The sequence below is a fragment of the Pituophis catenifer genome, unplaced genomic scaffold, assembly GCF_029215685.1.
Source record: "Pituophis catenifer annectens isolate HBS135680 unplaced genomic scaffold, rPitCat1.0.hap2 SCAF_2, whole genome shotgun sequence".
Lineage (NCBI taxonomy): Eukaryota > Metazoa > Chordata > Lepidosauria > Squamata > Colubridae > Pituophis > Pituophis catenifer.
Window position 1 is genome coordinate 159,925,930 of NW_027256882.1, and position 26,297 is coordinate 159,952,226.

Sequence of the window (26,297 nt, forward strand, 5' to 3'; positions counted from 1 at the left end):
GCAGCATGTTTCTGAGGTGGCTGACCAAATTGGGTTGGGATAGATGGGCTTTTATACATTCTTTGGGGCTTTGTGATTGAGATTCCTGTTCTTGTGTAAGAATGTGTCCTTTAATATTTCAGTGGCTGTTGCCAGATTCTAGATATTTTGTCAAGCTTTAGGTTAAAAAAGAAATTGGTCTTGGAATCATCCTCCCTGAGGAATCCAATAGGAAAATTGTTCTGAAAAAAATATTTTATACAGAGTCATGTAATACAAAGATGAAGTTTTTTATTATCGAAATTAGTTTTATTAAAAACATAATTCATGTGTACCAAGTTAGACAAATCTCTGTTGGTTGGGTCCATTTTATATATACTGCTCAAAAAAATAAAGGGAACACAAGCAGAAGACATCCGAGATCTGAATGAATGAAATAGCCTTATTAAATACTTTGTTCTTTACATACAGTTGTTTATACACTGCTCAAACAACTAAAGGGAACAAAACTACTGTATGTAACGAACAAAGTATTTAATAAGGCTATTTCATTCATTCAGATCTCGGATGTCTTCTGCTTGTATTCCCTTTATTTTTTTGAGCAGTGTATATAAATATATAAATATATATTTTGCTGATAAAGTAATAAAGGGAGACTAGTATAAATCTATTTCAAGCTATTTAGCTCTCATCAGCTAGCCATACCCTTACTCGGATTCGAATTTAGGCTTCCTGCGTGTTAGGCAGTTGAATTAACCTCTGAGCCACAATAGAAAAACGGTTAGTTTTTCCCCTGGCTCAAACTGATGAAGGGAGGAGAACTTGTGGCTCAGAGGTTACTTCAACTGCCTAATATGCAGGAAGCCCAAGTTTGGTATAAAATGGTTTGTCGTGAATGAAACTGCTTGAGGGCTCCTGGATTGGACCTGAAAGGCGAAAGAGGAGCAGAATGCCCCCTCCCACATGTTGGGGTAGACCAGGTGTCTCGATAGAAAAAAAAAACCCACACATGCACACACACACACATATATATATTCACATACATGAGTAGTTCTCAGTAATTTGATTGGATTTCTGAAAAAGTTTTGGAATTTTGCCATTTTTTTCGGTGTATTAAATCTGTGCAGAGACTTACAGCCTTTCTGCTGGAGGAAATCTGTCTCTGTTTTGTATACTGCACACAGAATTATTTTAGCATTGTAACTTAACTTTATGTGGCATCATGGCATTGTTTTATGTTCCAATGACACGTTTATTTATTATAATCAAATACGTTATAAAATTATGATTTTTATTCTCAGCTTTTTCTTTTTCAGATGGCAAAAACTGAGATAGATGTACTTGAGTAGTGTAGGATTTATTTATTTATATTTTATCTATCTATCTACATACACACACATACACATACACACACACACACACACACACACGTGTCTGTCTCTGTCTGTCCCCCCCACCCCATCCTCCTATCTGACTACTGAAATTGGGCGGCAAACAAGGAATTAAAACCAGAAAACAACAGAAAAGCAAATGGCTGTCGCTCTTTGTGGGTCATTGTATAGTGTAGTTACACATAAAGAAGTTATATCTTTGCTAGGGAGGGGAGCATAATCTCAGACTTGCCTGTCCCAAATAGTCTGAGTCTTCTGAGAAAACATGCACAGGATATACCATGTAACCTAGTGAGTTAACTATTAAAAAATAAACACTTTTGTGTCATTAAAGCTTTAAAAGTAATTAAAAGAAAGCCCATATTTTTTCAGTTCCAGCCTCCTGCTTTTTTCCCCCATTAAAAAAACAGGGTAGTTTCAATATTTCTTGAACCACTACATTTTTATACAGTAGAGGCAGCTGCCAGAAATTATGGCCATATTTTACATTATAGAAGCGTTTGACTGCATTCTTTCTCTAGAACAGAAACATAAAATATAGGTAAAGCTTCAAGGAATTATTCATTAACTCTGAAAACCCATTATCTATTTGCCTGTGTGTGGCTCCCTCCCCCCTTTTCCCTTAGGTTGTCCCTTTTTTGCATTTGCAGAGAGATAAACTTCTGCTGGAAAGAAAAAAAAAGTTTTACTTGAACCAGATGTTTCAGTTTCTAAAGAAACATTTTGATGGCAGCCAGATGTCTACTCATCTCTTTGGATTTATGTATCTGTATAATCACAATAGGTTCTATAAATCACCCTTCAAGAAACTGCACTTTTGTCTCTGGTAGTATTTTTGGGAAGTACTTCTCATGGTTGGGCAAGAAATAATCCTTAGTTCTACATGAGTCATGGGAATGAGTCAAACCCTATACCATAAAAATAGAGCAGGATCCCCACCGTATCTACCTTTCTGTGCTGCAGCTTGAAGAGAAAAGTGTTAGCCAGAACTCTGGGTCTGTAGCATGGCTCCTGCGACTTTACCCTAAATATGAATTTAATGTCTTTTATTCTCTTTTGCAGCTACTGTGACTGGTTCTAAAGATCCTAATTCTGGAGAGAAAGCTCTAACCATGACACCTGGCAAGGAAAGGGAAGCACTGTATGGTAAATCAGTCATTTAATTTGCATATATTTTAAGCAACTTGGTGGCTCAAATATCTCACTTTTATAGATGAATGTCTACTGTTCTTTACAGCATTTATAGAATGGCATGTTATCGAGGGTCACATACAGAGCCACAAGCCCTGTTTGTGTGATTTCCAGAACCTCATCTGACCATTACTGCTAAAAATTGTGGCATGATTTCTTACCATTTTGAGGCAGAAAGCCACATGAAAAGGACTACCGCAAATTCTACAGTGATGGTCTTCACATTATTTGAAAAATAAGGCCTAAACAAAAATTCTCAGTCAGTTTTCATCATTGTGCCATCTGAAATGGCTCTATAAAACTCCCTTCATTTTGCTTTCTACTCATTCTACATTGCTTTCTGGTTCCTGAGATTTCCCAAAGTAATTTACATTATAATAAAAAGCTAAGGACAGCTCAGTTTACCATGCCTTTATGTCCATGATGAAACATGAATGTTTGGTTACAATTACATTTATGAAAGATGCTTTTTTGTATATCATTGGGTAAAAGAATTTGGAAATAATCTTCCTCCAACTTATTCCTTAGCTGTAAGTTCTTTGAAAGAGAGACCTATAAATGTAAGTGTGCAAAGTATGAATAGCATAAATCCTAAATGTCTTCATAAATGGATATTCCATTGAGTTAAGGGGACTTGCTTCCAGAAAAGTGGATATAGATTTATGTTTTAGTTTGCATTAACATCCCTTTGGAATATGAAAATGAGAAAAATTAGTGAAAAGCTCTCCAACCCCAGCAACAGAATATTTAAGACAAAATATAGACCTTCTGATTTTGCCTCACAATCAGCCTGTGAGTTTGATCCTAGGTAGCTGCAGATATTACTCTCTCTGGGCATAAAGAGAAAATCTCTGCTGCGAACTCCATGTAGGTGTCAGGAAGGGCATCTGGCCAGTAAATGCTCAGCTCCATTCAGTTGCCCCGACTCTACCCTGATGCAAGGGATTACGGGATTGTTAAAAGAGAAAAAAAGGAGACATTCTGCTGATTGTTTTATTTCTTCCAAGGTAACTCGTTCTCATTAACTCAGGTTTCTCATAAGTGAACTATCTGGAACTGGGAGAGAAATTCATTATCTGCCAAGTTGTTAAACCACCCAGCAATATTCTGCAAGATAATTGTTATGGCTCTGCAATCAGGCTATCACCAGCTCCCAATCCATGATAGTGAACGTTTTTTAAAACTTTATCTTGAAGTAACATTATGGGAGGAATACTGTCATTCAGGCTATAAACTCCTCTACATTCTTAAGACATACTCAAGGCTAAAACTGGTTTTGTCTGTAGCGTTCAGATGTTAAAAAGTTAACTAAGGAAAGTTAAATAAGGTTGATGTCTAGGATTATTTAAAAGTTTGAATTTAAAGGGTCGAAATGATAATATTTAAACCACTTTATAGGTGTCTTGTCCCAATTTACTAAGAAAATAAAACACTGAGAAAAGTAACATTTTATTGAACCACTTTTAGAAGTTGAATGTGGTTATTGGTAGTTTTTGGTTCTTCCTTATTACCTTTTGATCAGAGATACTGGGGGCAAATCTAAACAGTCCACATTCATAGTAGCATAGGAAACTACCCAGAGTCACTTTGGATAGTGAGATGGGTGGCATATGTGTTTAATAAATAATAAATTTTGTAAAATAATAGTGTTTCCAATAACAAATCCAAATACAGTGAAGTAAAAAAACCATTTGAATGGAATATAGTATCACTATTGGTTCTCTACGTTTAAATAATTAAAGAGACATTATTATAAAATTCCAATTAAGAAATATCTGTACACCTAGGATTGTTGAAATATATTTGCCATTTTGAATCTGTTTATTATTTCCACTAATATACATGATGAATTAATCGGCTTGGCAAGCAAAATATAATACTGTTTTGCCAGACAGATGGCTAATATAGTAAATTCTAAAATTTTACTCTTTCTGTACAAGGTGACCTGATTATAAAACTGGGACGGCACAGTTTACATTAAATTACTTGAAATGGATTTTAAGTATGCGTTTTGGATCTTGACATGAAGATATTTTCTTAGATGGTTTTGTATGTGCATGCGTGATCAGCATATATTTGATTAAACACTTTTGGAGTCTATTATAAAGCCGTTCACCATAGATACAAAGTACGTAATACACACACACATATACACACATGTATGCACACACACACACACACACACACACACACACACACATCTCTCTCTGTGTGTGTTTGTAATTCCAATCTTGCCTACTGTATTAACTTGGCCATAACATTCTTTCAATCACTCTTTTGTCTTTTTTTGTTATTCAAAACATTTTACAGCCTAAAAACTCATTCATGTGTGTACTCACATGCACTAAGTCTCTTTGTGACATAAACATAAGATATTTGGATGAGTGGCCATCTTGTCTGCCAGAGTTTTAGTTAGTCTGCTTTTTATTTTTTGTGTTGCGAGAAGTATGTGAATTATGAAATTATAGTCAAACATATATTTTCCTGAATCTTAAAATATTTTTAAATAGATCTCCTCTTACCTATCAGATTTTCAAGTTTCTAGTTGCAGATAAAATATAGGTACTTTAAAGTCTTAGCAGATTTAGTTGTAACTTCAGATGGCCAAAACAGAGATATTTGCTTGCTTTTAATTCCCTTTTTAGTTCCTTTGTTTCCCCTCTTAAGCTGTTGGAATTCAAATTCTGTGAAAATTTGATTGTGCCATTATAATTTTCTGGAAGAGAGTATAAATGCAAAGTGGGAAAATGTGATCAGACAATAAATTTTTGCATTGACAAAATGTATACAAAGAGTTAACTTGATACTTCCTTGTAAAGAAATTGAGGCAGAAAATTAACAAGGGAGAAAAATATATGAGGAAAGGACAGCTGATACTTAGTCATAGAAGCAAAGGAATTAAGCAGAAAAGGATCAGTGCACATGAAAAGAGAAATAAAATCATGTAAATCAGCATTGAGTTTTATTGATATTGGTCTAAATGGAAACAACCATGGTATATTTATTTGTTCACACAAAGTTATTGTTAAATAGAAGTTATAATCAGCAGAATACACAAAATGTTCTCAGTATGGCTAGGATAGTAAATCGAGTTTATTGATTAGGGAGTTTAGAGATTCTAAAATTATTTATTTATTTATTTATTTATTTTATTTTATTCAATTTCTATACCGCCCTACTCCCGAAGGACTCAGGGCGGTGCACAGCCAAACAATAAAACACATCCATACAAAATTTAAAAGTAGAATAAAATCAAATTAAATAATTTTGGCTCCGACAAATTTAAAACCCCGAACTATTTAAAACCAATTTTAAAATTGAATGTATAAAATACTAAAAGATATTTAAAAATTAAAAATCTTTTATGAAAGAGGGAGAAAATTAGGCCAGGCCCGCCTGGTGAAATAATAAAGTCTTTAAAGCGCGGCGGAAGGTGCGCAGATCCGGGATCCTCCGTATCTCTGGGGGGAGCTCGTTCCAGATAGTAGGTGCCCCTACAGAGAAGGCTCTCCCCCTGGGGGCCGCCAGTCGACATTGTTTGGCCGACGGCACCTGGAGAAGCCCCTCTCTATGGGAGCGTACCGGCCGGTGGGAGGCTATTGGTGGTAGTAGGCGGTCCCGCAAGAAATACATCTATTTCTCATCAAAATAAAGTTAGAAGAAATTGCATCACATGCAGGCTTCCAGTGAGGATTTATGATGAATTAGTTGCCGCTGAAGGAGCAGGGATGACATGGTGGCAGAGATCAGTGGCCAGACAGTGAATTCTGTTCAACAAAGTCTTTCTGGAAAAAAGAGAGATTGTGAAATCGTCCACTTGCACTCTGAACAGCTGCTCTACACAGTAGTCTAGAGTATACTACAGGAACTGAGCTTTTTGTGGTCAGCTTGTGTTATCCCTCAAGTAAACCAGACAGGAAATGGGACTAGATGAATTAATTCTACTTTACTGTCAGGCAACATTAACAGAATCATTCTGAAGGTAAAACCTCCCATTGTTGCTTTTAATGGACTGATCAATTAAGGCAGATCCTTCCTAATTTTCTTTTCCTGACAGTTAAGCCCTTCAGAGGTCCTGCTTCTCTTGTCAGATTGTTTTCTAGGCAGCTTCTCTTCTCCTCTTTCCTCAAGATCATCCACACATTTCATTACAGCTTGTGAATCGAGCAGCAGGGAGTTGTGGAAATTCAGTCAAGCTCACAGATGTACAGGTAGTCCTTGATTACAACCATTTGTTTAGTGACTGTTTGACGTTACACCGGCACTGAAAAAAGCGACTTATGACCGTTTTTCACATTTATGAGTGTTGCAGCATCCCTAGGGTCACATGATCAAAATTCAGACGCTTGGCAAGTCACTCATTTGACAATTGCAGTGTCCTGGGGTCATGTGTTCACCTTTTGCGACCTTCTGACAAGCAAATGGGGGAAGCCAGATTTCACTTAACAACCGTGTGACTAACTTAACAACTACAGTGATTCACTTAACAACTGTGGCAAAAAAAAGTTGTAAAATGAAGCAAAACTCACTTTAACACCTATCTCGCTTAGCAACAGAAAATTTAGGCTTAGTTGTGGTCATAAGTCAAGGACTACCTGTAATGTAGCCTTATTGGTACATTGAGCCTCATTTCTTAATCACTTTCAGAAATTGCTTCTTAACTGCTTGTAAATTATTAGGAACTTTTGGATCTACAAGTTTTATAGCACCGGGTGAATTGCCTTCAATTCTTAGCGAAAGAGGTTTTCAATTTAAGGTCTTTAAAAAATTATTTATTTTGGGGAGAGGAGAAGAATACTTAAATTTGACTCACTAATACAGATTGGGGCAAAATTCTTTAACATGGACATACTGAAGAATATTTGTGAACAATGGATTCAGAAGTTAACTTTGAGGGTGTCTGCCCTTATGGATAAACTGTTTAAAAGTTGCTATGGAAAAGAAAAAGTTTTATCTGACCAAGACCAAGATTGTTTAAAGTGGATTTAAAAATGACAGACTACAGGAATGATATGAAAAAAAAGCTGCATTGGAGACACACATGAAACCAGCAGATGTCTTAATAATTAAAAGATATACAAATAATAAACCAAAAGTGTGACCCAGATAACTTTCTTATACTAAGTTTGCAAAAGAAATTTGCTAAAGGTTTGAATGATTTTTTGGGGGGGGGGGGGGACAAAGAAGAAAATGAAAATAAATCAAGTTCTAGGACATTATTTGAAGGGATTAAAGATCCAGTCTGTTAAAAGTACAGGTAGTCCTTCACTTGAGACCAAATGTCAAAAGAATCAAAATTATAGTCTGCAAAATTTTTCATTGACAGTATCCCTTTCTCTATTTTTTTTTTTCTGATCCAAAATGATTCACACAGGGCATAATAAAAGTAGAGATTGTGCTTCTCTGTCCTGTAGTGCTGTTCTCCGTTTGGATGGCTTTAAAAAGCATTTTGACTCATAGGTGGCTGCTAGTATAAGATAAGATGGCTCTATCTTAATTCTGATAAGCCCCCTGTGTCTCTCATAAGGAAGAGTAGTGACAGTACAATTGCAGTCTTACAGAACTGGAGAGTGGGGTGGGGGAAACGACAAGGGGGTTAGGCTGAAAGAAGCCAGTGCTGCATTGCAACCCCAGACCCTCCCCCTGTTCGATATACATTGCAACATTTCAAGCCCAGAAACGGCAGAGCTTGCAACAGGATACCACAATGCTGCTTTCATCATTCTGGTGTCAGTACAGTTAGTCCTCCAATTACGACCACGGTTGAGCCATGATTTCCGTTGCTAAGCAAGACAAGTGAGTTTTTACCCCATTTTATGACCATTCTCGCCGCAGTTGTTAAGTTAGTAACACGGTTGTGAAGTGCCTTCCCCATTGACTTTGCTGGTCACAAGGTTGCAAAAGAGAATCACATGACCCCTGGGACACTGCAACTGTCATAAACACGAGTCAGTGGCCAAGCGTCTGAATTTTGATTGGGTGACTGCGGGAATGCTACAGCAATTGTAAGTGTGAAAAATGGTCATCGGTCATTTTTTTTTCAGTGCCGTTGTAACTTCAGACAGTCTGGTTGTAAATTGAGGACTGTCTGTAGCGGGGAGCCTGTGGGCCCCATAGCAAAAGCATCTGGTTTTGGCCACTGTGGGATCAGAATGGTGGAGGAGACAAGCCTTGGACCAGTGGTGAAATCTAAAATTTGTTACTACCGGTTCTGTGGGCGTGGCTTGGTGGTGGTGGTGGTAATGTGACTGGGTGGGCGTGGCCAATTTTTTTTTAACTTTTAAAACCATTTTTTCTACAACCTCTTCAGCGAAGAGGTTGTAAAAAAATGCTTTCAAAAGGCTCTGACAATCCCAGCTGAGTTGCCTGATCGGCAGAGGTTTTTTAAAAAGCCTCTGCCGATCAGGCAACTCAGCTTGGGTCCTCAGAGGCATTTAAAAGAAAAAAAGGGTCCGAACCGGGAGCATTTCACCCCTGCCTTGGACGCCATCCTGTGTGGCTCTTAACTTTGCCCCTTTCTCTGATACGAACAAGAGTTTGTGGAATTTCAAATCATTCCAGTATTTTCACAAAGGAAATGTAAGGGTACAAAAAGTGGCTTGTTTTATAAAAGGGAGGTCCTGATGGATTTCCCAAAGTAAAGCTAAGGGTGTTCAGAGATCATTGGTTTGGCCTCAGTAAAAAAAACCAACAACAACAATAAAAAACCCAGAAGAGATACCCCCCCCCCCCAAATCATATACAGATAGTCCTCGACTTAGGACCACAATTGAGCCCAAAATTTCTGTTGCTAAGTGAGACAGTTGTTAAGTGAATTTTGTCCCATTTTTACAGCCTTTTTTGCCACAATGGTTAAGTGAGTCACTGCAGTTCTTAAGTTAATGAGATGGTTGTTAAGTGAATCTTGACTTTGCTTGTCAGAAGGAGGCGTCACATGACTTCCCCTGGAACACTGCAACCGTCATAAATATGAACCTTTTGTCAAGCATCCAAATGTCATGATCCCATGACCATGGGAATGCTGCAATGGTTGTAATGGTGAAAAATGGTCACAAGTTACTTTTTTCAGTGATGTCGTAACTTCAGCTGGTCACTAATTGGACTGTTGTAAGTTGAGGGCTCCCTGTCAGTGGTGGGTTCCTCCCGGTTCGGCCGAGCTGTAGCGGTGATAATATGACGTCACTGAACCGGTTCTCTTTGTTCGAGAGCTGGGCCATCCCGCCCCGCCCCCCCGCATTTTTCTTACCTTTTATTTGGCCCCACCTCCAATCTATTTGCTGCCTCCCGAGTCCCAGCTGATCGGCTAGAAGGAAAAAAACAGTTTAAACTCTTGCCGCAGGGCTTCAAAGGGCCGCCCTACAGCTGATCAGTGTTAAAAGGCAGTGTGGTGGTAGACCGGTGCGCTCGAAAAACAAATGAGTAGACTGGTGCCTCCAAAAACAAATGGGTAGACCGGTGCCTCCAAAAACAAATGGGTAGACTGGTGCCTCCAAAAACAAATGGGTAGACTGGAATGCTCCAAGAACAAATGGGTAGACCGGTACAGCTCTGCAAGCAGTTAAAAGCCTGGTAGACCAGTACCTCTGCTAAATCCTAAAGAATTGTCACATGACCATCAAACCATACCCACAAAATAAGCCACACCCACAGAACCAGTAATAAAAAAAATTAGAATCCACCCCTGCTCCCTGTGCAGTTCCCTGAGCTTTTGGGAACGCTACCTACAGTAGAGCACCGCTTGGGGCTAAATCCTTTTGAATCCGAAAGTTCACCTAGCGCAGAATGAAGCCTAAATCTGGGACATTCCCGATTTAAATCGCCCAGCTGAAATATCTTTCTCCCTCATTGTAGTTCTGCATAAGATGGTTAATCATCTTCTCCGAAATAAGCCGTCCTGCCAGTAGGTTATGAATAGAAACCATTCTATTATTTCCTGGTAGAACAAACTATTTTCCTTGCTGACCTGCAGTTAACATACCGACTTAAGAGAGGACATTCCATTACATTGCTGTCTGCCAGAAGTCCTGCTGGAGCTTACCTCTTTGGTGAAGTTGCTTATTATTTACTGTGCAACTTCAAGGAAGTTGCTGGCAACAGGTTCGAGTTGTGTGCTACTTACTTTTCCTTAGACTTTTTTTTTTCAGCATTGGTTAACTAGCTGAGCCAAGGTGAGCTTAGCTGTTTGGGGCGTGGTTTTTGTGATACAGGGTAGCTGTTGCATTAAAGCTCTCACGAAAACCCCAGCGGCAACTCCTGTTCCTTGGAAGGCGGAGAGAATGGAGATGTAGGAGGAGAAACCAAGTTCATTGTCTCAATCAACAGAACCACCCGCAGTCCCCGTATCTCTCTCTCTTTACTGCTCCGGGTTCTAGCTATAAATTGGTCACTTCTGTACATCCCGAGGAGGCAGGTGTCAGTCTGGTTTTTTTTAAAATCTGTGGAAGCAGAGCTGAGCTATAATGCCCCGTGGAGAATACAAACTTGAATACAAGAGTGAGTACAATTGGAGCACTGGAGGGGAGAGGCAGTACTTATAAAATTATTGTCTGTGTTATGAAATTGTTTGCAGACCTAACTTCTTCCTTGTGGGTGGGTTGTTTTGCTATTTTGAGGAGAAGTACAGATATTGTGAATGCTTTCTATGGAACGTGGTGTCCCTATAACCCTTTGATCTATTTCTTGTTAGGGTGATGGAAGAGATGTAGTTTATTCCCAACGCTTTTCCAAAACAAAATCAAGATGTGGTTTTAATAGAATGCCCAGATTAAACTGTTGATCTAAGTTTAGGGGAAAATATAGCTACGGAGCCCATTAACGAGGTAAAATGTTTGCATTTCAAAGCAGCCCTGATGAACAGATCTGAAGATCAGCCCAATCTAGCATCTGGGTTCCAGAAGTGAGTAGCCACTGAGTTTTAGGTAGGGAAATAAGAAGATCAGAATTTCTTTCATGAATGAATAAAACACGCAATAACCATATATATATGGTTTGGGAGGAAAAAAATGAGTTGGCAACTATAGGGTTACAATTAAGCATATCAAAATAAATTCTTTTAAGCAGACATAAACAGAGTACGGTAGGTAAAACTTTAACAGTATTTGATTGCATGTCTGCAAGATGAGAATCTTAACAGTGCCCAGATCCTCACTCTGTAGACGTTCAATCAGACATATAATTTCTCAAACAAACAGATAAGGAAAGGGAGGTAGATGGTTATGTGATAGTTAAGTGGGGGGGGGGGGAACATTCTTATCCCAGATTGCTACAGCTTGCAAAGGGAGAGCCAGAAGCAGTCAAACTATCATTGTAATCAAATGAAGGCATGTTAACATGCAATTGGGATTATAGGGAAATGTCCCAAAGAATGATAGGTGTTTTCATCCAAAGACAACTCCATAGCTGCAGCAGAAAATCACCCATATAGATTTATAGCTTTCTGTCAAAGCTAGAAGTTCTTTGTTGGCCCTAACACTTCCATCAGTCTGGACTGTTGTTGTTGTTGACCATTCAGCCATGTCTGATCCTTGGCCACTGTATGGATTGGCGCTCTCCATGACCCCCCTCTGTTTCTCACTGCCTCCTTCAGATCCACCACGGTCATCCCGGTGTCATCCTTTAAAGTGTCCACCGGGCACGAGGGTGTGTCCCCTTCTCCTTTTTCTTCTGCTCCTGCAGGGTCTTGGATAATGAATATGTGTGTCTTCTAAGAGCTACATCTGGGGATTGGAAAAGCTATCAAGTTGTTTGTGTTTAGTTGTAGTTCTGGGAAGAGCATATATTCTGTATAGATGCAGTCAGTCCTATCTAACATGATTTAAGTCTGTATGTGTGTCTTTGAATCAATTTTCAGTTTTCTGTTTGCTTTACCAAACGAATATGCAGTTAAGGATTAAATACCTTTGCATAATTGTGCATAATACAACCATCTACACACACCTTTGCATAAATGATAACAACTTGGTGTGTGTGTGTGTGTGTGTGTGTGTGTGTGTGTGTGTGTATTCAGTTTCTGTGTGCAAGGAATGGTTAGCTCTGCCATTGTTAATTTAAGTTCATTGTTGTGATACGGATTAGATCATCCTACCTGGCTCCCTGCAAATGTATTGATTCCATAATATAATGGATAATATTTTCAAATGGCATGATATTTTTTTTCCCCCGGTGGATAAAGCATAACATGATACACTTATATTACATCTGACTTGATACTTTTCTGCTCTTCCTCCACTTTCCTGATCACATCATTCTGTTCATGCTTTGCAGAAGATACCACTGGGGATGGTGTTAGTACCATTTACAGCAACCCAGTATCGCCACAGGCTTCAGACTCTACAGATGAATTTACCACCTACTTTGATCAGAAAATACCTATACCAGAAGATGAAAAGGTTAGTATGGGTAATAAGTGATGGGGCTGGGTGGGTGTAACCATTGGCAATAATTTCCCTGGCATTCTATTGAAGGGCACCATTGTGTCAAAGAGGAGGTGGTAATGTGAAGAATTACTGGTCACATTTGCTCAAGATACATTCATCTTATGCTGAATATAAGTCATCAAAATATATTAGTGGAACATTCTGATGTTTCTGAAGGTTCAAGAGAATTAAACTTAGTCTCTTGGTTGCCTGTTGTGTGTCTGGATGAGTCACTTTTCTGAAGTTGCTTTCTTTTTCTTTTAAATCAGTAATTGATGCAGAAACATGGGGATTGGGGGAGACTGAGCCTTCTTTAAGTATTGTGCTCCATTAGTCTCCCTTTCTAAGTGCTTTTAACTGTAATTTTCATGGGCCTTAGCCTCTGACTACGTCATTTGGAGTGAGTGAAAGTTACATTCTAAAATTGGTGGAAGTATCCGGAGAGGAGAAAGCTGCATGAAATTGCTTCAGTTGAAGACCAAAAAATGCCTTTAGTATTTAAAAATCTGTGCTTCTCTTTCCTGCCCTCTTCCTGGCATGGAATACATTTGATCTCAAATACAATTTGAAGGTTGTTCCAATGCTTCTTTCCTTCTTCTTCCTAATGCTTGTCAAGGATGGGAGATGATGGAAGAAGACAGTAATCCTCTGTGAAGATAACAGCTACTGTCTTTAATTTCTCAAATGAATAGTTGTAGCCGTATTCATTTTTGTTCATTTTGTTTGTTGAAAAGATTCCATCATCTATGGATTGTCCTGACTTTAAGGACTTTCTGTTATTAAAAGCTTTCACTTCGGAATTCTAAGTAAGAATTATATTAAAGGAATAGGCAAGCTAAGGATGAAGGGGTTTTTTTTTTTAACTCTAGCAATTCTGAGTATTGAATAGGACTCATAATCTATGCAAGCACAGATTCTTTTTTTAGTATTATCTCAGCCTTTTTTTTTATCTGAGCAGTATAATTTAGAATGGAGATGAGGAAATAATTTAAACAATTATTAAAAATTGAGATGTTAAAAGATTGAAAATTGATCTGTTGCATCTAGTTGTCTAAGAGTTGCTAATTGATCTTCCACATCAAAGTTTAAGAAACATGTAAGGCTTTTCTAGGACAGACTTTGCAAGACCTAATATAATTTATTATGGAAATAAATTAATTTGATAACACCATGCCGAATATAGTATAAGTAAAATATAATGCTTTGCCTCTTTGAATTAACAATTGTCTTGATTTTAAATAGTAACAGATAATTAACAGCATAACAGTTGATGTTAATGTGTGAATTTATATATTCCCTTGTGTGAAAGTTCTTAATATCTCTCGCCCGCTTTTCTCCATTTCTAAAGCACCCATGGTTCAGTTTTCGAAAACTGTGGGCCTTCACTGGGCCTGGTTTCCTGATGAGCATTGCCTACTTGGATCCAGGTAACATTGAATCAGATCTACAATCTGGGGCAGTTGCAGGATTTAAGGTAAGTGGCTAACCTGTCTTTTTGTAAAACTTTTTACTTTGAAACCTGCTGCAGAGATTGATCAGAAGAATGCCTTAACAATTCAATTCAAGGGCACTGATCAAAACAAGGATTTTTCTAAACATGTTTTTTTTTTACAGATGTTGTCTTTAAATTGCACACTGAAAATGTTTAAAAATGGAATTTTGCAATGTTAGGGAATAACAGTGAAGTACAATAGAGGAGAATTTTCTTAGTTTGTGTTCTTACATCTGAGTCACATTGCACTGATTCATATTGAATATTAATTGCCATGAATTAGGCTGATTCATCAGAATGTGTCCTGTTCATTGTGGGTTACATCTTAACATCTAAGAGGCATTCCATAAAAATTGAGGACAGAACAGATGAAATTTCAATCAGTCCTACAAATCTGCCACATTATTTCTAAATTAAACCAGAAGCTTCAAATGTGCTAGTGTAAAACTAAGTGGGAAGGGACTGCTGACCAGGAACTTTCTCAGAAACAGTCTGAAACATTTAAACATGGTTTTTAAATGTTGGGGTTTCACAATATGAAAACAAAACAAAATGAAATTTTGAAAAGCAAAATTTTTACTCTAGTAATTATCTTTACTATTTGACCGTTAGCTTTTCTAATAAATTTGCCTCATGGTTGGCTGGTTAGATTAGTTTGAAGCAATGCGTGTGGTTTCCCACATTTAAAAAGAATTACCTAGATCAGGGGTGGGCAAATATGGCTCCTTTATGACCTGTGGACTTCAACTCCCAGAATTCCTGAGCCAGCTTGGCTGTCTCAGGAATTCTGGGAGTTGAAGTCCACAGGTTGTAAAAGGGCCACAGTTGCCCACCCCTGACCTAGATCTTATGTTTTTTTGTTACATCTAACTGCATACCTGTCTTTGCTACCGGTCAAATTTCCAAAGTTCTGCATAAACAGATGAATGTTTATGTAGCAAACATCTATTTGGAATGTTTTGTTTGAGCATTAAATTCTCCAGAACAAAAGCCGAAATATGTCTGATGAAAAGTAGATTTTGATTGTGAGAGGGCTTGGATAAGTATCTCCAGAAATGCAGGTATTTTTTTAGTTAGCAGAATCTCTAGATTTGTTGTTCCTCTTCTAGAATATTGCTATCCCGAGCTTCTTTTCATTTTGTGTGTGTATATTTTTGTTTTTCAGCTGCTCTGGGTTCTCTTGTTGGCTACTGTCATTGGTTTGCTCTTACAACGTCTGGCGGCAAGGCTGGGTGTGGTAACAGGGCTTCACTTGGCAGAAGTATGCAATCGACAGTATCCCAAGGTGGGTAAAATTGATGGTGCATCTGTCTGCATGAACATGCCAGGGGACCGAGCGGCTTCGTTTTTCTAGGATTGGGGCATCCAATCCTAGTTTGCATCTCATATTTATCTCAGCTCTTTGTTAAGTGTTGAACATGTTGACTCACAACCGCTAGTTCTTCACTCAAATCAAATCACTATTCATGGCTTCTCCCATGGTTTGTTTAGCTCAGCTTAGCCTGACATGAATGCTGACTGTGATTCTATCACACCAGAAGAAGACATTACCAAACTAATTTGTCGCCATGCTTCAGATTTTCTTTAGGTGGACAGCTCCATAATCAAATGTGAGTGTCTGTTTGTGAACTGTGTTACATGAGAGCTTGACAATGGCAAATACTTGTGGACAGGAGCAAATGTTGGGTAGCATGTCTGTGTTTTAGCCATAGGCCTAGGAAAACATGATGTGCAGATACTTTATGATCTATAGATTGGGGTGGGCAACCATGGCAACTTTACAACCAGTGGACTTCAACTCCCAGAATTCATGAGCCAGCCATACTGGCTCAGGAATTCTGGGAGTTGAAATCCACAAGTCATAAAGTTACCATGGTTGCGCACCCCTGATCTATAGGATCATACAATAAATAAGAAGAGAGGCAAGATTACAAAATCTAAGAAAACTGGAACCAGGAAGGAAGAGAAGTCCAAGAAAAGGTACTAACTGTGGGTAGTTCTGAAATCTCCAAAAAACAGAGTCTTGAGTTCTTGGGAAAAATAGCTAGGCAAGCAAATGGGATACAAAAAGAATGAGATAGAGCAGGGGTCTCCAACCTTGGTAACTTTAAGACTTGTGGACTTCAACTCCCAGAATTCCTTAGCCAGCTTAGTTTAGCTGGCTGAGGAACTCTGGGAATTGAAGTCCACAGGTCTTAAAATTACCAAGGTTGGAGACCCCTGAGATAGAGGGATTATTCCAGAGAACAAAAGTACAGAAATTGCCCCATTATCTCTCACAACACAAATACAAACGCCCCCATCCCCCTTTAGAGAGAAGAGGCCAGAAGGGAAGTGGGATAAGGGGAAAATGTCACTAATCAGAAGATAAGAGAAGAACCCTGCAGAAAGAGAAAGTTGGGGAACAGAGAAAAAAGATGTTGCCCCCAAGACTACTGTGCCGAGGTGGTGCAGTGGTTAGAGTGCAGTACTGCAGCTACTTCAGCTGACTGCTAGTTCAGCAGATCAGCAGATCAAATCTCACCAGCTCAAGGTTGACTCAGCCTTCCATTCTTCCAAGGTGGGTAAAATGAGTACTCAGATTGTTGGGGGCAATATGCTAATGCTAATGCAATATGCTAATATGCAATATGCTAACTTTGTAAACCGCTTAGAGAGGGCTGTAAAGCACTATGAAGCGGTATAGAAGTCTAAATAAAAAAAAAGAATAGAACAAGAGATGGCTTTAGAAAAAACAAACAAACTAATTTGGGTTTATAAATAGAGAAGATTCCCAATCCATGGATTCCACACATTGTTTTCCTGCAGTCTTCCCTCTCAGTGATGTTAATGGGGTGGCTTTTCCCTTTCAACAATCAGGTCTGCCTTTATTCCACAAACACAGGTTTGAGCCCTGCAATTACGGTCGTAAGTCATGATAATCATTGAGTGGGTTACCATGTGACAATATCTGATTTTATGACCTTTTTTGTAGTGATTGTAAAGTGAATGCAGCATTTGTAAAACAAACACAGCAGTGAACATCAGAATTATCAAGTGAACCCATTGTTACCGGAAGTAAACATTGCTTTTTGGCCAAAAATGTCATAAATTGCAGTCACATGACCATGGGGTGCAGCAAACAGCCATAAACGGGGTTGGTTGTTGAGCACCCAAAATAGGGTTGGGGGAGGTGGATGTCATAACTTCAAATTCGGGTTGTAAATCATTTTTTCAGGGTCTGTCATTACTTTGAACAATCGGTTGTAAATCAAGGACTACATGCACAAAATGATTTTCCTGCTTCAGTGAAAATTAATGGAGGAAGAAACTCAAATTTTGCATGGGTGAATATGGTGCTTATGTGGTCCAGATCCAAAAGACTCTGGTTCTGAAAGGGGGAGGCTCTTGACTTGCTGGATTGGAGTACAAATATTCATTGCACAGATCCTCAGAAAGTCTTTTTGCCCCTGTGCATGTGGACACTCTTCTGCGTAGCTGCATAGCTCTTATTGTGAATGGGGAAATGACTGTTTAATAATAGGTCAATGATACAATCAGTGGACGTTTTCTGAAAATCTAATCACTGAGGAAAAGCATATTTTTTTTTATTTTAAGAGTCTGAACCTTTGGTTTCCAAATTAGTCTGTAAATGCTCCCTTTCTGTCTTCCCTGTTCAAGTTAATACCTCTATAGTATTTGTTTGATGTTCTTCCCATGATTATTTCAATTACTGATAAATGAATCTCCTAAAAACCTGGATGTAGACAGGCTTATAGAATATCTTCTTCGGTATGAAATTCCTTTTGGGCCTGCTTTGGCAAGACAGTTGCTTACAGGCGCAGAAATCTACAAAACCCAGGGTTTCTTTTTTCTTTTTTTTCCCTTTTAGTATTAATTATCCCTTGTTTGGTTGCTCCGTTGTTTTTATCTTTGGGTGGTCTGTGCACACATATACATGTTCGTAGATGATTTGGCAATTATACATATCCTGGATCTGGCACATCTGAAGGAAAACAGCATAGAAATCTTTAAAAATGGACAAAACCAATTGCTTGCCTTTCCCTTCCCTGGAGTTAGAATATTTTTTAGTAAGTAGTATGTTTAATTCTGGTAATATCCAGGTTAAATTCCTATTGTAATAATGATCTTTTCCTAAGGTTGTATGGAAACTGCTCCAACGCAGATCCTCCTTGCCAGGATGAAGGTCCCATCAGAAACTTCTGAATTACATGGGAGGAGTCAGTTTCTGGGAGGACCGATACTTTTGGCATAAGAAGGGAGCTGCAAAGGCGGCACTTCTCGTAAGCCTGGGCCTCCTTAGGTTTCCCTCTCCTGAAATACCGTAGGGAGGTAATACCAGGAGAGGATTGAAAAGACTTAGCAAACATTCCACCAAATCCAGAATCGCCTTTTGCAGTCTTCTCAATGTTCATTTCTTTCCAGAGCAGAGCAACTCCTGGCCTGTAATTGTGTGTCTCCAGCATCTGCTGTGTAGCTATCTCTTGGTTTAGAAGTGAGTTTATAAAGTTTTGGGGTATCTTTTTGAGTTGCCAAATTCCCGGCACAACCATCCGTGTAGGTGGTTGCTGGTCAGGAGACGCTTAATCCTCCCTTTGCTAGGGGAGTTTGCTTTCCAAAATTAGCTTGTGGCGATTCTTTCTCATTGCACAATCCATGGGGGAGGAGGAAGGAATTTTTGGATGGCTTCTGAAGGCTGTGGGTGTGTGAATCATTGTGGAGATGGTAAGCTAGAATTGAACCAAAGCATTAAACTAAGATTTGAAGCATATTTTGCAAGTCATCTAATCTGTGTAATTGAGTGCACATCACTGCTATTGTACCCTGAAAAGAAGAGCGTGTCTCTTTCTGTTGACTTCTTACAGAGGGAACTTCAGGATGGACAAAATGTTTCGATTCTAAACTATCAAGAGGTTCAGGACAAATATTGCTTCCTTTCACAGACAATTTAATTAATTAAGCAGTAGGCAGACTTAATGAGTCTCACCATGTTCTTATCCTTCTCCTTTTCCATTTTTCCTTCTCTTTCTCCCTCCCTCCCTCCCCCTCTCTCTCCTTTTCTCTTTCTTTTTCTCTTTCTTTTTCTCTCTTGCTCTTTCTCTCTCTCATCTTTCACTCTCTTACCCTTCCTTCCTTCCTTCCTTCCTTCCTTCCTTCCTTCCTTCCTTCCTTCCTTCCTTCCCTCCCTCCCTCCCTCCCTCCCTCCTTCCTCTTTCTTTCTTTCTTTCTTTCTTTCTTTCTTTCTTTCTTTCTTTCTTTCTTTCTTTCTTTCTTTCTTTCTTTCTTTCTTTCTTTCTTTCTTTCTTTCTTTTTCTTCCTTCCAATTTTGTGACTTGCCACCCGGTGGATTATCAGGGAGGGGGCAGACTGCTGTTGGCAGAGATATGAATGGGTCCGTTGCAAAGAGTTTTTGGAAGGGAACTAATTACTGCAGCTCCTGGTTACTCCCGGGGGTGGAGGACGTGTGGTGAAGAAGATTCCACTTTTAAGCATGACCTTCTGAGTTTTTGCTTACCGTAGGTTCCTCGACTTATCTTGTGGCTGATGGTGGAGCTGGCTATCATTGGATCAGATATGCAGGAAGTCATCGGCTCAGCAATTGCCATTAACCTCTTGTCTGTTGGGAAGTAAGTTAGCTATGTCATTCTGAGTGTTTTGTGGTTTCAACAGTGTCCTGCTAGTCATGAGTTGAAAAAACACAGAGATACGATCAAGCAAGAAAATTCCATATCAAATCTAGGAATTCTTTCCCCAGTCAATGCATTCTATCACTGAAGCAGTCCTTGGCAATTGGACACTGATAATATTTACATATTAGTCATAGGGTGTGTAAACTTATTATCACACTTTAATGGCAAGATTCTTTTTAAAATTTCTGTAGATAGGTCATATTTGAAAATGAACTTTTCAAATATGAAAAGTTTCTCAATGACTGAAATGAGGCAGGTGACTTTTTTTTTTTGCAAAAAGTTTTTTTTATTTTTTTAAACAAAAACAACATAAAAACATCATCTTTCCAAACAATTACAGACAGTGTTTCGATCGGTTAAAATCATTTCGTGCTCTCAAAATTTTCAAAATCTCATTATATGACAAATGTTCTTTCCTCTAACAAAAAACAAGTGTGACATTTAAGCAAAACTAGCCCCAGTTCCTTCAGGTTGTTGTTTTTTTTTCTATTTATTTCAATTAATTAAAGATCTTTGCCCTTTTCTTGTGTCTTTCCCCTGAAAAACCCTAAGAGGCATTTGCTAACATTGAATCAGGGTAACCTGAAGTAATCAAAAGATATTTTGATCAAATGCATTTAAGTTATGAAATTCACTGTTTAATAGCCACTGATTTTAATTAGTGTAGTCCGTGAAGAGTTAGGCTGTTTGATACTTTATTAACTCCGTAATCAAAAGAAGCACGTATGTTTTAAATGCAAGTTGCTAGTAGGGAAAATCAGCAGGGGAGGGTTATTGCTTTCATATCCTGCTTACAAGCTTTCAGATTCAGTTTAGTTGGTAATTCTGTGGTACTGAGCCTTGGATTGCAAGGATCTCTAGCCTGATCAAGAGAGCATCCTCAGAATACTAGTATGTGTATACCCCTCTCTGGTACAGGTGGTCCTCAACTTACGACCATAATTGAGCCCCAAATTTCTGTTGCTGAACGAGACACTTATTAAGTGAGTTTCGCCCCATTTTACAACCTTTCTTGTCACAGGTGTAAAGCGAATCACTGCAGTTGTTAAGTTGGTCACACAGTGGTTATGTGAATCCGCTACCCCATTGACTTTGCTGGTCAGAAGGTCGCAAAAGGGGATCATGTGTTCCCAGGACACTGCAACCGTCATAAATATGAGTCCGTTGCCAAGCATCTGAAATTTGATCAGGGGACCAGGAGGATGCTATAACGGTTGTTAAGCATGAAAAATGTGCCTAAGTCACTTTTTTCTGTGCGGTTGTAACTTCGAACAGTCAATAAACAAACTGTTGTAAGTGGAGGACTACTTGTATAATGGATTAGTGAGAAAGCCATAGTCCAGTGTCTAAGGAACAAGCAAAGTCCAGTGTTCAACTCTTGATACATCTTGATAAAGCTGCTTGAAACCTTGATGCGCAAATTCCTTGTGTGTCCAATCACACTTGGCCAATAAAAATTCTATTCTGTTCTGTTCTGTTCTGCTCTGCTCTGCTCTGCTCTGCTCTGCTCTGCTCTGCTCTGCTCTGCTCTGCTCTGCTCTGTTCTGTTCTGTTCTGTATCATGGCTGAGGACCATAGACAGACTTTGGATGCACGATTGCACCACCTTCTGAAAGGTATGAAGAAAATCACCAACACTTTTGAGGGTCACATATAATACCAGGATGTAACTTAATGTAGTACAGGTTGGCTTACAATACAGTTTGTTTAGTGACTGTTCGAAGTTACAATGGCACTGAAAAAAGTGAGTTATGACCATTTTTCACAGTTATGAAAAACTGTGTGTCACCATTGTATCATCCGAGCCAAGGTGGTGCAGTGGTTAGAGTGCAGTACTGCAGGCTACTTCAGCTGACTGCTAGCTGCAGTTCGGAAGCTCAAATCTCCCCAGGCTCAAGGTTGACTCAGCCTTCCATCCTTCCAAGGTGGGTAAAATGAGGACCCAGATTGTTGGGGGCAATAGGCTGACTCTGTAAACTGCTTAGAGAGGGCTGTAAAAGCACTATGAAGCTGTATATAAGTCTAAGTGCTATTGCTATCCCCATGGCCAAGTTATTTACTTTCAGATGCTTGACAACTGGTTCATATTTATGATGGCTGCAGTATCCTGGGATCATGTGATCACCTTTTGCAACTTTCTGACTAGCAAAGTCAATGGGGAAGATTTAGATTTAGATTTAGATTTTATTGAACTTCTATACCGTCCTTCTCCCAAAGAACTCAGGGCAGTGTACAGCCATATTAAAACACATATAAATTTACAAAATTTAAAAAACAATTTAAAAATGAATATATAAAAATTGGCCACAAAATTAAAAACTAATATACATCCATTTTAAAATTCATATTAGGCCAGCCCGGCTTGTTGGAACAAAAGGGTCTTCAGGGCAGGGCGAAAGGTACGCAGGTCGGGGATCATACGAACCTCTAGGGGCAGCCCACAGAGAAGGCTCTCCCCCTGGGTGTTGCCAGTCATTGTTTGGCCGATGGCACCCTGAGAAGCCCCTCTCTGTGGGAGCGTATTGGCCGGTGGGAGGCTATCGGTGGCAGAAGGCGGTCTCGTATATACCCCGGTCCTAAGCCATAGAGCGCTTTAAAGGTGGTGACCAACACCTTGAATCGCAACCGGACGACCACCGGGAGCCAGTGCAGCTCATGCAGGAGAGGTGTTACATGGGTGCGCCGTGCCACCCCCATAATCACCCATGCGGCGGCATTCTGGACCAGTTGGAGCCTCCGAGTGCTCTTCAAGGAAAGCCCCATGTAGAGAGCGTTACAGTAGTCCAGACGGGACGTGACGAGGGCATGAGTGACCGTGCTTAGGGCATCCTGGTCCAGAAAGGGACGCAACTGGCGTATCAGGCAAACCTGATAAAAAGCTCCCCTGGCCACGACCGTCATATGATCTTCCAAGGACAGCTGTGCATCCAGGAGAACACCCAAGTTGCGAGCCCTCTCTGAGGGGGCCAAGATCTCTCCCCCAATAGTCAGCGATGGAACCAGCTGACTATGCCGGGACGCCGGGAACCACAGCCACTCGGTCTTGGAAGGGTTGAGTCTGAGTCTGTTTCTCCCCATCCAGATCCACACGGCCTCCAGGCACCGGGACATCACGTCAAAGGCATCATTGGGATGGTCCGGGGTGGAGATGTACAGCTGAGTGTCGTCAGCGTACTGGTGGAACTTCACCCCAAAACCACGGATGATCTCACCCAGCGGCTTCACATAAATGTTGAACAGAAGGGGTGAGAGGATTGACCCTTGCGGCACCCCACAAACAAGGCGCCTCGAGGTCGACCTCTGTCCCCCTGCCAACACAAACTGCGTACGGCCGGAGAGGAAGGAGGAGAACCACCGCAACACGGTGCCCCCCACTCCCAACCCCTCCGATTGTTGCAGCATGATACCATGGTCAATGGTATCAAAAGCCTCTGAGAGGTCTAATAGGACCAGGACAGAGGAACAACCCCTGTCCCGAGCCCTCCAGAGATCATCAACCAATGCGACCAACGCCGTTTCCATGCTGTACCCCGGGCTGAAGCCCGACTGGAACAGATCTAGATAGACAGCTTCATCCAGGTACCGGGGAAATTGTCGCGCCACCACACTCTCAACAACCTTCGCAACAAAGAGAAGGTTGGAGACTGACGATAGTTCACTAATATAGCCGGGTCCAGGGAAGGCTTCTTGAGGAGGGGCTTCACCACTGCCTCTTTCAGAGAGGGAGGGAAGAAACCCTCACTCAAAGAAGCATTAATAATCCCCTGGAGCCAGCCTCGTGTAACCGCCCGGGAGGCCAGCACCAACCAGGAGGGACACGGGTCCAATAAACATGTGGCAGCGCTAAGCCTACCCAGAATCCTGTCCACGTCCTCGGGAGTCACAAGGTCAAACCCCTCCCAGATAACATTCTCAATACCCACCTCCGTCACCCCATCCGAATCTATCCAATCTGAGTCCAGGCCTTCCCGAATCTGAGTGATTTTGTCATGCAGGAATTGCACAAAATCCTCAGCCCTGCCCTGCAAGGGGTCTTCCCTCGCCCCCAGATGAAGGAGGGAGTGGGTCATCCTAAACGGCTGCTGGGCGGTTCTCTGCAGACCCGATAAGAGCGGAAAAATAATTAGATTTTGCCGCTCTTATCGCCACTAGGTAGATCTTAATATGAGACCTCACCAGTGTTCGGTCAGATTCGGAGCGGCTGGCCCTCCAGTCGCTCTCCAGGCGTCTTTTCCAGTGCTTCATCTCTCTCAGCTCCTCGGAAAACCAGGGAGCCAATTGGGATCGGCACCGGGTCAGAGGCCACAAAGGCACGATGCGGTCCAAAGCTCCAGCGGCCGCCCTATCCCAGGCAGCCACCAGTTCTTCAGTCGAACCGTGAGCCAGAGCCTCAGGGAATGGCCCAAGCTCCGTCAGGAACCTATCAGGGTCCATCAGGCACCTGGGAAGGAACCATCTAGTCGGTTCCGTCTCCCTGCGGCGAGGTGTAGCGGTTCAAAAGTCCATGCAAAGAAGAGAGTGATCAGACCATGACAAGGGTTTGGTGACTAAATCCCCTATTTCTAGATCACTCTGCCACTGACCAGAGACAAAAATCAAATCCAGGGTGTGTCCCCCCGTGTGGGTAGGGCCTTGAACTAACTGGGTCAGGTCCAAGGCCGTCATGGAAGCCATGAACTCCCGAGCTGCCATTGACGTTTCACCGACAGATGGCAGGTTGAAATCCCCCATAACCATAAACCTGGGGGTATCAGCTGCCACCCCGGCTATCACGTTAGGCAGTTCGGGCAGGGCCACTGCCACGCAGCAGGGAGCAAAGTACATAATCAGCAGGCCCATCTGCACCCCACGATCCCACTTCACAATGAGGGACTCACATCTGGCTATTTGAGGTACAGTGGTCTCCCTCGGACATAGACTTTCTTTAATAATAACCGCCACCCCCCCGCCCCTACCCTGGGCCCTTGGCTGATGAAATGCCCGGAAACCTGGTGGGCACATTTCAACAAGGGGCACCCCCCCTTCCAGACCCAGCCAGGTCTCCGTAATACCTGCCAGGTCCGCTCCCCCCTCCTGAATAAGGTCATAAATGAGGGGGGCCTTATTTACCACGGACCTGGCGTTGCACAACATCAGCCGATGGCCCAGGCCCTGAGGATCTGTGCTACCTGGGGAACGAGAGAAGCATTGGGGACCGGAGTGCACAATTGCTCGGAGATAGCGAGTATGCATTCCCGAAACATGATATGGCCCCCTGCTTCCACCATACCTGCCCCTCCCACTCACGGTACAAATCAAACAGCCCTCATTAGATCGAGAAGCTGGATTCACTTAACAAAGAAAAGTCATAAAATGGGGCAAAACCCATTTAACAAATTTCTCACCTAGCAACATAAATTTTGGGCTCAATTGTGGTTGTAAGTTGAAGACTACCTGTATCAATATAGTCCCTTGATATATGTACTCTCAAATGGCACCAGACACCTTTTTGGTAGCCATCATGCTCATTACCCAATATTACTTTTTAGATCTATTTAAAATACCCTGTTTCCCCCCAAATAAGACATCCCCTGATAATAAGCCCAATTGGGCTTTTGAACGCATGGCAATCAGGCCAAGTGCTTATTTCAGGGTTCAAAAAAATATAAGACAGGGTCTTATTTTGGGGAAAACATAGTATTTACATTTTTTTAAAAAAAAAAGAGAAGCTGCTGTTTGCAAAGCACCTGTAGCATCTTAAACTTCCAAGTTCCTCTGCTCTCCAAAATTTCTTAAAAAGTAAACTTAATGGGTAACTGCATCTTAGTGATTTGTTTAGAGGAGTGTCCATTGCACAAGAAAGGGACAAAGAAAAGCAGGAGCGGAAGGAAGCAGCTAGGAGTGAGATACTAGAAGGGTGTCAGGTGACATCTTGGGAAATCAGCAGTTTGCAATAGGTTGTATTCCTCATAGCAGCCATTTTTTGAATGGGGAGCCCTTCCAGGAGTCATTGTGCAGTTAACAAAAGCAAAAGGTTCTCCGAATTCCAAGTGGGACTGCCAGCTTAGTTGGGGCTCCTGCTGCATTGTGCACCTAGCTATAGTTGCTTCAATTCTTTTGTGAATAAGCTTATACAAATTCAATTTCAGAGCTGAGAGTT

The 26,297-nt window shown here is 40.8% G+C and overlaps 1 protein-coding gene across 1 annotated transcript in view; it reads left to right on the forward strand.

Annotated features, from left to right (window-relative positions):
* SLC11A2 (solute carrier family 11 member 2) overlaps nt 1-26,297 on the forward strand; it is a 64,328-nt gene that overhangs the window by 9,000 nt on the left and 29,031 nt on the right. The window contains exons 2-6 of the mRNA XM_070934919.1: nt 2,433-2,516; nt 12,825-12,949; nt 14,325-14,450; nt 15,634-15,753; nt 19,989-20,095. Coding sequence (XP_070791020.1) covers nt 2,483-2,516; nt 12,825-12,949; nt 14,325-14,450; nt 15,634-15,753; nt 19,989-20,095 — 512 coding nt within the window. The 5' untranslated portion in view covers nt 2,433-2,482. The remainder of the gene's footprint in view (nt 1-2,432; nt 2,517-12,824; nt 12,950-14,324; nt 14,451-15,633; nt 15,754-19,988; nt 20,096-26,297) is intronic.